This window comes from Pinus tabuliformis, chromosome 2_1 (assembly GCF_031772625.1).
Source record: "Pinus tabuliformis cultivar Carrire ecotype Pingquan chromosome 2_1, CPIR1, whole genome shotgun sequence".
NCBI lineage: Eukaryota > Viridiplantae > Streptophyta > Pinopsida > Pinales > Pinaceae > Pinus > Pinus tabuliformis.
The window spans coordinates 516,104,629-516,117,768 of NC_142299.1; the positions used below are offsets into that span (position 1 = coordinate 516,104,629).

At 35.6% G+C, this 13,140-nt stretch overlaps 1 protein-coding gene across 1 annotated transcript; it reads left to right on the plus strand.

Moving 5' to 3' along the window:
• The first annotated feature begins 2,114 nt into the window (after positions 1 to 2,114).
• LOC149201216 (uncharacterized) lies at positions 2,115 to 2,716 on the plus strand. Its single transcript, XM_089401225.1, has 2 exons — positions 2,115 to 2,456; positions 2,576 to 2,716. The coding sequence occupies exons 1-2, from the start codon at positions 2,115 to 2,117 to the stop codon at positions 2,714 to 2,716; spliced, it is 483 nt and encodes a 160-aa protein (XP_089257351.1).
• Positions 2,717 to 13,140: the final 10,424 nt, after the last annotated feature.

Here is a 13,140-nt window from a genome sequence, read left to right on the forward strand (position 1 = left end):
CCTGAGACCACCTTTGCCCAGGATTTTGAAACCATCCGGAAATTCCAAAGCTCAAAAATGTGAAAAAATCCCATCACACCATGGCTATATGGAAAAAGGCAAGGCAAGGCTGAAAACTACTGTCATAGCCCGACAAGACAATGCCACCGACAACCAAAGAACCAAATACCAACATGCAAATCCATGCATGTCAAAACTAGCAAGGAAATCACACATGCCATATGTTACCTGCAAGTATTCATGTTGAAGCTGCTTGATCCTACTTTTCAATGCTTTCTTTTTACTTTACTCTCTTTTCCTTGTCCTTCCTTTGCTTGTTTTTCCTTCCTTGCTCCAAAGCTAGAATGCTCCAAGAAAACTCTAAGTGTCCAAGAGTGTGAGAGAGAAAGAATAATGAAAGAACTCCAAAGTTGAACTGACAAAAGGTTACACTGACCAAGCTTAAGCAAAATCTTGCCAACTGTTCCTCATAAGCTTTTTTTATCAATGAGGCCTCTTCATTGTTCCGTAATTTTCCTTCAATTTCCTCCTCACATGCAACTTGTGACCTTTCACCTTCCTTTTCTCCTAATTTTCATTATTTTCATAAATAAATGTTTCAAACTGCCACTTTTCCTTTCCAAAGGCTTTTCCAATTTCCTTTAGCCATAATAGCTGAAATGAACAGCCACTAGGATGTTTTTCCCACCATTCATCTTGGAATATGTGTCCTATGACGTTGGTCTTATTTTTTTACATGATTGTTTACCCAGGGATGTTACAAGTTTAAATCTACAACGAATTTCTACATATAAAGAGCAGTAGCATAGGATGACAACAAAATTAAACGTAACAAACTATCATTAGATTGGAAAGTGAATTCAGAAACCCACTTTTATTCAAACACCTTAACAACTTGTCTTCTATAGATCTACAACTATCAACAACTCACAACTATAAAGAATTTGTAGAAGTGAGGACACTACAATATATTAAAAATGGGAGAAAAGGCTTATTATGTTTGCTCATTAGCACTTTTTCATAAATCTCACCTTTACTCTTATACAATGTTAAAGATCAAACACAAATAAGAAATAATAAAAAAATAGTGAAACAAGTTTTCATGATTCTGAACACATTTTGTTGATATCAAGATATGAATTTATAGTACATACACTTAAACATTTTAGATCTAGATCTCATTGAAAACTCAATAATGAATCATGACAACACCTTATTAAAAATGAGAATTAACGACTCATATCAATGTAATGTAGGAGTTTATGATTCTCTAAAAAATCTTAGTGTAACAATTTTATTTATTATATCAAAAAAATTGGATATGATGTACCCTTTGACGACTGAGCGTAAATATTAAACTTGAATATATCATGATCCTTCAATATATTCTAATAAAATTTAAATTAGATTTAAATTTTATTAAATTGATGCCCTCTAAATTTGAAACAACCCTAATTCCATTCATTTCTTTTCCAACCCCCCAAAAAAGTGTTTAAGGTCCAGGTAGATTGAAAGAACCAATGCCAAGAATGCCTCCAAGATCATTGTAGGAGTTAGAAGACTTCGACTACGTGTTCAAGGATTCCCTCATCGAACACTTCCCATCAAAGGACATCTAGGTCAAGCATCTCGACACTGACAAGTCACTACACTATTTGGGAAGAAATCATCAGAAGAGTGAGCGAAAACCAAGTAGAGATCAAGGGACTAACGGCCTGCGAAATGGGTGTCAAGGTCTCCATTTTTTCCAACCAGTTCCTGGGCATCTATCCTGCCACTTACAATTCCATGGAAGATGCTCCGACCTGTAGGTAAATCAACAAGTCGAACATTATAGTCATTGGAGACATGTAATCCCCGAAGAGGGTAAGAAGATACTTTATGACGGCGAGAAATAGAAACTATGTTATAGGGTATAGAATGCCTTAACAATACTATGATGGGACCTCTCTTTGTATGCAGCCTAACCATCACCATCCCATGCCATATGTCGGTATGCCCTCCACGTTGTCCCCATATCATTTGATTCATCATATAGAATACATCAACCATCATCCATCAAATTTGAATTTTAAAATTGTCGCATTTTACCCAAAATTTACTTTTGAATTTGAATGGCACAACTCGTAGTCTCGCCAACATTCGGCTTCCTCAAACAACCAGAGACTAGTCTTGCCAACATTCGACTTCCCAAAACAATAGGGTTCGCTCTCATCCGATATGAATGCACCTTTGGCTACGATGCTACGTCATACACACCAAACCCTGGTCATGGCAACACTGGTTTCATTATTTACAACGACGATGATGCTTTTGTTGTGGAGAAGTTCAGCGCATATGGTAATGATTGCTTCAGACTACGTAACAATGCTTCTCCTTACAAAACCCTAATCGTTGGTCTTCAACATGCTCTCTGGCTCAACATCGCCCACATCACCCCCGTTGGAGATTGTAAGGTCCTTATCCAATAGGTAATAAGTCCTCTCCTCTCTTTCTGGCTTTAGAATTAATATATTCTGATTGCATTGTAAGGGGAAATTGTTTTCTTTCATGGTGTTCATTGTATCTTGTGCAGGTGAAATGTAATTGGAGAGTGGATAGCCCATGGCTGAAGAGATATTGCAGCAAAGTTCGGAAATCGGCTTCGAAGTTCCAGAGCTTTAGAATGGAGCATATCTATTCTCAACATAGTTCTGAAGCTCGTTCCCTAGCCTAGGCAGGATTTTACAGTAGACATGCAAAGCGTGAGATTTTGCTAAGGTGCAGAGATCCAGAGTCTGCCAAGATTTTTCAGTTTTCTTTCTTTATATTGGCTTCTTAAGCTTTATAATTCAAGGTTGTTTTGAGTGGTTTGTTTTGTTTGGTTGCTTTCCTAGTAAAGGGTTGCATTAATATGCCAAAAACAGTTTTAATTGATAAACCCTAGGTTCGTTGGTTGCAGGATTTGCATTAATAGAATAAAATTTGTTGCTCGTTGTAGTGGAGCGACCTAAGAAGACCATATAATTTGCGGCCAAATAATCGACCAACTGAAACATCTATCTAGATATTATTTTATCCATAGCTCGCTATTATGGATTTATATTGTGGCTTGACAACCAATGGACAACATCCGACTCCTCCCGTTGGTTAACTTCCATGTGATCATCATTTTTCCATTAATTAACCAGCGAGAGCAGCGCTTATTGTGTTCCCTTAATCTATACAATGTTTGGGCATCGAAGGGATGAGACATGTGCTGTAGGTGGCTGGTGTAAATTATGCAATTTGATTTCATGCAAATGGATTTCGCTAATTATGTACATATGTGGCATATTTTTGGCATATTTAGTAATTGGATTTTTAGAATTTTTATTTTCCAAAACATAAAATATATATATATATATATATATATATATATATATATGTATGTATGTTTTGGAAAGAATAAGTTAAGAATATTTTTTTTCCCTTACAAAACAAAATAATAATTTTTAAATTATTTTCTACCTTTATTTCTATTTTGGCATATTTAGTAATTCAATTTTTAGAATTTTTATTTTTCAATATATATATATATATATATATATATATATATATATATATATACATGAAAAAAAAAGTTAAGAATATTTTTTCTTCTTACAAAAGAAATTAATAATTTTTAAATTAAATTTTACCTTTATTTCTATTTTGATATTACAAATTTTGATTAATACAAAATGCATATAATTAACACAATTATTTTACCAATGTGATTGATATATGCCCATAGATGTATATGAAACACATATACAACCACATTTACTAATATGGTTAATATACACCATGGACATATATCCACCACCCACCACATTAATAAATTTTAGGTGTATTTTGTTAAAAAATCTCATTATTAATAACTACATAAATAATAATAACCATATTTTTATTTATTTATATAATTATACTTATTATATTAATATTATTTTGTATATTAATATAATATTAGTTATTACATAAAATTTTGCTAATATATTCATAGTGTATTTAAAACTATAATATAATTCAGATATAATATAATAATAACATTTAGTTATTATTAATGATATGTATTTTTACTATTATATTATCTTCAATAATTATTATATATTTATTAATATAATTGTTAGTATAGTATATATATTTACTTGGTGCATCAATCATATAGACTATATATTCAATTAAAATATATTTTACTATTACTTGAAAATAATATATATATATATATATATATATATATATATATATATATATATATATATATATATATACCCTAGGGTTTAGTATTAAAACACTAGGGTTTATTAATCCCTTGTGTTTTAAATATTGATCCTAAGATATTAATAACCCCTAGGAATTAATATTTAAATCCAATGAATTAATTGAATTATAAATCCCAAAGAGTTATTAATATTATAAAACAAAGAAACTAATAAACCCAATGAATTAGTAAACCCAAGAGATAAATATTATACACCTAAAGGATCAACAAACCCAAGAAATCAATATTAAAACAAATGAAATTAATAAACCCTAAGAATTAACAATTTAAACCCAATGGTTAATAAACCCTAGGAATTAATATTTTAAACTCCAAGGGTTATTAATATTAGAAACCCAATGCATTAAATTATAAACCTAAGGAATTATTAATATTATAAACCGAAGGGTTGATAAACCTACCGGATTATTAATATTAAAATTCCAAGGGATTAATAAACCCTAGGGATTGTTAATATTATAAACCCAACAACATTAATAAATGTGGTTGAAAAACCCAGATAAGTCTTAATGATATAAGTCTAATATTAATTATAAAATTAATATTCATGGGGGTGCTAATGCAAAGGATGCAGGATCCTTGGAGGCAATGCCTGCCACCCCCCGGATAAGATGAACAATAAAGAAGATGAGGACGTAACATGACATAACATGCAATATTTACAATTGGAATTCACTATTAATAAAAGTGTTATGGAGGGTGTTGTTTCCATTGTTTGGGGTTTGTCTAGAGATGAGGGTATTTTCTTGGCCTCTTGTTGCATCCATTTTCTCTCATTTGATCTAGCAAAGAACCTAGACTTGAAATTCAATTTTGGAATTGTGGCTCAGAGGGGTGAAGGTGATGGATTGCAAAGGTGGTCAAAGAAATGGCCAAGTTTCCTAACTGCTCTGGTATGGGTATCGCTACTAGGAGCTTTGAAGATTGATGGGTTGACATCTTTCTCAATTGCCGCTTCCTTCTTTGATTCTCAAGTCATCTCTTTTTATTTCCTAGATGTTATGGTCATTTTGTGTTTCAACAGTGTCGAGTATAGTTCTGAGGTTTCAGATTCTTTGTCTTTGGGTCTAGAATACCAACTTTAGGCTATGGTTCAGGGTTAGGGTGGATTGTTTCTTTGCATGTGTCTGTTGTTTCCGAGTCAAGAGTTTTGGTCAAAATCTAGGCAATTTTTTTTTGAATGGGTGGAAGTCTTAGGGGGGCGATGTGGTAAGTTTGTATTAAGGTTGGAACAAATCTGGTGGTTGTTGCTTTGGAAAAAGACCCATAAACCCTGTACTTTTTGGAGAACCCTTATAAGGGTTGAAAACTTGATCAAGATTACACACCTGGAGATTAAAGAAGAAATATCCCGCAGGTGTGTAATCTTGATCAAGTTTTCGACCTTTATAAGGTTCTCCAGAAAGTACAGGGTTTATGGGTCTTTTTCCAAAACAACGACCACCAGATTTGTTCCAACCTTAATACAAACTTACCACATCGCCCCCTAAGTCTTCCACCCATTCAAAAAACAATTGCCTATATTTTGACCAAAACCTTTGACTCGGAAGCAACAAACACATGCAAAGAAACAATCCACCCTAACCCTGAACCATGGCCTAAAGTTGGTATTCTAGATCCAAAGACAAAGACTCTAAAACCTCAGAACTGTACTCGACACTGTTGAAACACAAAATGACCAAAACATCTAGGAAATAAAAAGAGATGACTTGAGAATCAATGAAGGAAGCAGCAAATGAGAAAGATGTCAACCCATCAACCTTCAAAGATCCTAGTAGTGATACCCATACCAGAACAGTTAGGAAACTTGGCCATTTCTTCGACCACCTTTGCAATCCATCACCTTCAACCCTCTCTGCCACAATTCCAAAATTGAATTTCAAGTCCAGGGTCTTTGCTAGATCAGACAAGAGAAAATGGATGCAACAAGAGGCCAAGAAAATATCCTCATCTCTAGACAAACCCCAAACAATGGAAACAACACCCTCCATAACACTTTGATTAATAGTGAATTCCAATTGTAAATATTGCATGTCGTTGCATGTTATATCATGTTACGTCCTCATCTTCTTTATTGTTCATCATGTCCGAGGGGGTGGCAAGCACTGCCTCTAAGGACCCTGCATCCTTTGCATTAGCACCCCCATGAATATTAATTTTATGATTAATATTAAACTTATATCATTAATGCTTATTTGAGTTTTTCAACCACATTTATTAATGTGGTTGGGTGTATAATATTAACAATCCCTAGGGTTTATTAATCCCTTGGGTTTTTAATATTAATAATCTAGTGGGTTTATCAACCCCTTGGATTTTGATTGTTAATAATTCCTTTGCTTTATAATTTAATCCGTTGGGTTTCTAATATTAATCACCCGTGGAGTTTAAAATATTAATTCCTAATGTTTATTAACCCTTGGGTTTAAATTGTTAATTCTTAGGGTTTATTAATCTCATTTGTTTTAATATTGATTTCTTGGGTTTGTTGATCCTTTAGGTGTATAATATTTATCTCTTGGGTTTACTAATTCATTGGGTTTATAATATTAAACCCTTGGGTTTATTAGTTGCTTCGTTTCATAATATTAATAACTCCTTGGGATTTATAATTCAATTAATTCATTGGTTTTAAATATTGATTCCTAGGGGTTATTAATATCTTAGGATCAATATTTAAAACACAAAGGATTAATAAACCCTAGTATTTTAATACTAAACCCTAGGGTTTAAATTTTATAATATATTATTATATGACATATTCTTTTATATATATATATATATATATATATATATATATATATATATTATTTTCAAGTAATAGTAAAATATATTTTAATTTAATATATAGTTAATATTATTGATTCACTCCAAGTAAATATATATACTATAGTGACAATTATATTAATAAATATATAATAATTATTGAAGATAATATAATAGTAAAGATAAATACATATCATTAATAATAATTAAATGTTATTATTTTTTTCCAAAGGAAAAATCGTAATCTTTCATTATGTTGAAAAATTACATATAGTAGATGCCCAAGGCATACACATAAGTGTTGGCCCATGGCCAATACTAGATACATATCAATAGATAAGTTATGGTGATCGCCATTTCCAAAAAATAGTAAAAACTATACAAAATTCACCTCGTAGGGTGTTTCGAGCTAGTTCAGTTTGATGATCCACATATATATATATATATATATATATATATATATATATATATATATATATATATATATAATTTTTCAAAAAAAGATAGCTGAAATAAATAAACATGTAGAAGAAAAAATTTTAGGGCCTGTCCACCCTATGATATGCTTGATCTATATATGGGTGATGATAATATTGGTACTGTTTAGCACCGTCCTACTCTTGGATCATCCATAGGCCTAGGGGTAGTATCGTGGCCTCCTTGGAAAGCCTGTCAGCACTTTCATTATATTCCCTGAGGAGCGTGTAGCCTCTGCTATTGTCCTTGATCGAGTCATCGACAGAGATGGTGGACGAGGGGTGTTGATAGGAGCCTGCTAAGCCTACTGAGCTGTGGTATCCTTCCTAGTTGGAGGAACTGCTGCTGATGGAGTCATCTCAGGGGTAGCTGCAGTAGCTTTGCCCATCCCCCCATCTGTGCCACTGGTGGATCAGGAGACTTTCGAATCAGGTGGCATTCTTTGAATAGATGCCCTACTTTGTGGCACCGGCGACACCTGAACGACATGCCTTCGTAGTCTAGGATTTGGATCCTTGTGAAGTTCCACCACTGCAGGGTTATTTTCTCCTCCAAACCTTCCCGAGTATCCAAGTGCACCAGGATGCAAGCAAGAGTACGGTTCTTTGACTATATGAAGGACTTGTCATAGTCCAGGTAGGTGCCCAGGGTATTCCCAATACGCACAAAAACCTCTTCAGACCAGTATTGAAGGGGTAAACTAGGCAATCTTACCTAAAGGGGTCCTGCCCCAATCTGCTCTCTTTCCAGATCGAAGAGTGGACTCCATTGTTTTAGCAAGACCGAGGCCATTTCTATGTGCCAATACCTGGTAAGCGCCATGTTTGTGTACTCTTCCAGGGTCAAATGGAGTGCGAACCATCTTTGGGGTAGGATCTACACCTCAAGTAGCTCTTTGAAAATTTCCCCCCATATCTCTTTTACCCATAGTCCAAGTCACTCCGCAGAATAGGCTCTCCCGCGAACCCTACCCCCGAGGACTTTGCCTGCCGTGTCTGCTACTTCCCCCATGGTTAGTCCTTCCCCAAATTTGATAGTGAAGTCTTTTCTGGAGGCCTTTACGCACTTGATTTTCCTTTTCCCAGTTCTGGGCGCGGTTGGATGGTCCTGCAAACGATCAAAAGGACTCATATTCCCCTGTTGAGATTGTTGTGTCGTGGTCCTTACCTTGATGACTGGGGTTTCAAAGCACCCAGATGGAGGAACTGAAGAGATCACCACCGCGGAGCCGATGGGAGAGTCGTGACCCTGGGATTGTGGTACTGGCTCCACAGGAATGTCGTGACTCGAGGGAGGGGAAGGGTTTGTCGGGAAGAGTTGGTCCATTGGAGGCGCAGGCTCGAAGGATGGGGAGGAGGGCGAGCAGGTGGCCAGAAGGTTTAGGGTCCCAGGAGAGAGCGAGGGGCAATCGAGGGCCGGGGAATCAATGGATAGGGTTGCTATATGGAGAGTGGATGCAGACAGCTTGGGAGGGAAACAACTGAAGAAGGGTTTGAAAGTGATGGATTAGCAGAATAGTGCTGAGAAACGAGGGCTAGCATAGGGTTAGGGCACCAGAAAATAGCTTGATCAGGGTAAGGGTCTAGTGAGTAGTCGATCGTTTCGAGGTCCATGTCGTCCATCATGTAGCTAGGAACGGAGACCATAACCGTCGGATCGCGGAGGCAGCAACGCAAGCGGAGGGCAGCTGGTAGCAGAGGGAGCCAACGATGGTCAGTGGGAGGTTACGGTTGTCTGCAGTTAACCGTATTCCCAGGTAGGGTAAAACCCTTGGAGCTCCGCCATCCTCTTTTGATTTTTAACTCAATTAAATGTGCAACCATTTCTATTCAACTAAATGTTATTATTATATTATATCTGAATCATATTATAGTTTTAAATACACTATTAATATTTAAGCAAAATTTTATGCAATAAACATTAATACAATAATTATAATTATATAAATAATTAAAATATGGTTATTGTTATTTATATAATTATTAATAATGAGATTTTTTAACAAAATACACCTAAAATTTATTAATGTGGTGGGTGGTGGATATATGTCCATGGTGTATATTAACCACATTAGTAAATGTGGTTGTATATGTGTTTCATATACACCTATGGGCATATATCAATCACATTGGTAAATATGATTGTGTTAGTTATATGCAATTTGTATTAATCAAAATTTGTAATATCAAAATAGAAATAAAGGTAAAAATAAAAAATAAAAATTATTAATTTCTTTTGTAAGAAAAAAAATTATTCTTAACTTATTTTTTCCTATATATATATATATATATATATATATATATATAATTAATATGTTTTGAAAAATAAAAATTCTAAAAAACGAATTACTAAATATGCCAAAATAAAAATAAAGGTAAAAAATAATTTAAAAATTATTATTTTGTTTTGTAAGAAAAAAAAATTATTCTTAGCTTATTCTTTCCAAAACATACAAATGTTTTTTTTTTTGGAAAATAAAAATTCTAAAAATCCAATTACTAAATATGCCACGCATATGGACATGATTAGAAAAATCCATTTACATGAAATAAAATTGCATAATTTACACCGGCCACCGACACCACAGGTCTCATCCCTTCAATGCCCAAACATTGTATAGATTAAGGGAACACAATAATCACTACTCTTGCTGGTTAATTAAGGGAAAAATGATGATCACATGGAAGTTAACCAGAGGGAGGAGCCGGATGTGGCCCATTAGTTGTCAAGCCACAATATAAATCCATGATAGCGACCTATGGATAAAATAATATCTAGATAGATGTTTCTGTTGGCCGATTATTTGGCCACGGATTATATGGTCTACTTAGGCCGGTCCACTACAACGAGCAACAAATTTTATTATATTAATGCAAATCCTGCAACCAACGAACTTAGGGTTTATCAATTAAAAGCTTTTTTTGCATATTAATGAAACCCTTTACCAGGAAAGCAACCAAACAAAACAAACCACTCATAACAACCTTGAATTATAAAGCTTAAGAAGCCAATATAAAGAAACAAAACTGAAAAATCTTGGCAAACTTTGGGTCTCTGCACCTCATCAAAATCTCATTCTTTGCACATCTACTGTAAAAGCCTACCCAGGCTAGGGAATGAGCTTAAGAACTATGTTGAAAAATAGATATGCTCCATTCTAAAGCTTTGGAACTGTGAAGCCAAATTTCTGAACTCTGCTGCGATATCTCTTTAGCCACCAGCTATCCACTCTCCAATTACATTTCACCTGCACAAGATACAATGAACACCATGAAAGAAAACAATTTCCCCTTACAATGCAATCAGAATATATTAATTCTAAAGCTAGAAAGAGAGGAGAGGACTTATTACTTGTTGGATAAGGACCTTACAATGTCCAACGGGGGTGATGTGGGAGATGTCGAGCCAGAGAGCATGTTGAAGAACAACGATTAGGGTTTTGTAAGGAGAAGCATTGTTGTGCAGTCTGAAGCAATCATTAACATATGCGTTGAACTTCTCCACAACAAAAGCATCATTGTCATCATAAATAATGAAACTAGTGTTGTTGTTGGGTTGTGTTATATTCTTTCCATGACTAGCCGACGTAGTTAACCGGGGGGTTAGAAGGGGGGCGGAGCCCCCCCTTTGTTGCACCGATTGTGTAGCGGGGGGGGGGGTCACAGGTTGGGCGGACCTAACTACGGTTTTGTGCATGATTTTTTGCACATGGTTTTGGACGCAATAGTTTTTGGGTCCATGGTTTTCGACGCAATGGTTTTCAGTCCATGGTATTGGATGCTTCGGCATGTATAAATATGTATTGTAACATTGAAAAAAACATAATGAAAAAATCAAGATGGTAGTCCCAGTTTTGGGATCCAGGGGAAAATCTCTGTGTATATGTGTTTTATGTGTTATGCTCTCGCATTGTTTATTTTCTGTGTTTTAGAATTCGTATGCTGGTAATTTCTATACGAGGTTAAAACCTACATTTGGTATCAGAGTTGTTTTGGCTTCAAGGGGATGCCTTTGTTGCTGAGGGGTTTCGCTCGGGCCTGTGGTAGACCCTGTTTAGAGGGAGATTTGTGGGATTGATTCTGGTGGTGAAAGAAGATGGCGAGCAATGGAAAGACAGAGATCAAGAAATTTAATGGTCACAGTTTTGAGTTATGGAAACTCAAGATGGAGGATTTGTTTGTGGATAAATATCAATGGGTCACGGTAGATCCAGGTACTAAACCAACGGGAGTGTCCAATGAAGAATGAAAGAAGTTGGATCAGAAGGCTAAGAGCACAATACGATTGTGTGTCTTAGATTCAGTATTACTGAATGTATCAGGGGAAGCTATGGCTAAGGCTTTGTGGGAAAAGTTAGGGACTTTGTACCAATCTAAGTCTCTGGTGAATAAACTGTTCCTATGGAAAAATTTGTATAACCTGAGGATGAAAGATGGAGACTTGGTGACAGAGCATCTAAACGCATTTAATACTGTGGTAAGTCAGTTATTATCTGTTGATATTAAAATTTCAGGTGAAGATAAGTGCATCAGTTTGTTGTGTTCTCTACCAGATTTGTGGGATAGTCTGGTTATTGCAATAGGTAGCAATACAACTGCCTTGCAGTTTGATGAAATAGTCTCATCCTTGCTGATGGAGGAGATGAGACAAAAAAATATGGAGAGCCAGAATGGTCATGCCTTGTCTGTACGAGGATGGTCCCAGAACAAAAAACAAAAATAATTCATCGAGTGGGAGATCTAAATTTCCAGGAAAACCTGTAAAGGTGATGTGTCGGAAATGCGGAAAGGAAGGGCAGTACAAAAGGGATTGTAAATCTAAAGCTCCTGACAAAGGAAAGGGATCTGATGATACTCCTTCTGCAGAGGCGAAAACCACCTCAGATGAAGGTGGGGATGTGTACTTGGCTTCTTCAAGTACACATGTAGATCATGAGGCATGGTTGACTGACTCAAGTGCATCCTTTCACTTCACTCCCCATAGAGAATGGTTCTGTGAGTATGAGAAATATGATGGTGGTGATGTCTTTTTGGGGGATGATAGGAAGGCTAGAATCGTTGGTAGCGGAAAAGTAAAGTTGAAGTTGCAAGGTGGAAGGGTTAGAACACTTTTGGGTGTTCTTCATATTCCTGCATTAGCCAGAAATCTGATTTCTGTAAGCAAGCTGGATGATGCAGGTGTAAAAACAATGTTCGAGAAGGATACCTGCAAGATGGTTTGGGGGGCACTAGTATTGATGCAGGGAGTTCGAATTGGAACTCTGTACAAGCTGCAAGATAGCACTGTTGTTGATGGGTGCAATAGTTTTGTGGTTCCTGAAAGTGGAGCAGAAAATCTAATGGTCTCTGGAGAGAAGACCATGCTGTGGCATCAAAGACTTGGACATATTGGAGAGAAGGGCCTTCGAATACTTGATGGTAAAGGTATGGTAGAAGGTATGAGTAATAGCTCTCTGGATTTTGATTTCTATGAAAATTGTGTATATGGGAAGCAAAATTGGGTGAGTTTCCCCTCTGGTGGTAAGAGGGTGAAGCAAATATTAGAGCTTGTGCACAATGATGTGTTTGGACCTGTGAAGGTTCCACCATTGGGTAAGTCTGTGTACTATGTATCAT

What these genes read in the sequence shown, in the direction of transcription:
- LOC149201216 (XM_089401225.1), top strand. Translation starts at nt 2,115, where the DNA reads ATGGCACAACTCGTAGTCTCGCCAACATTCGGCTTCCTCAAACAACCA. An exon ending in CCCCCGTTGGAGATTGTAAG is followed by an intron (nt 2,457 to 2,575) that starts GTCCTTATCCAA and finishes TATCTTGTGCAG; the next exon opens with GTGAAATGTAATTGGAGAGT.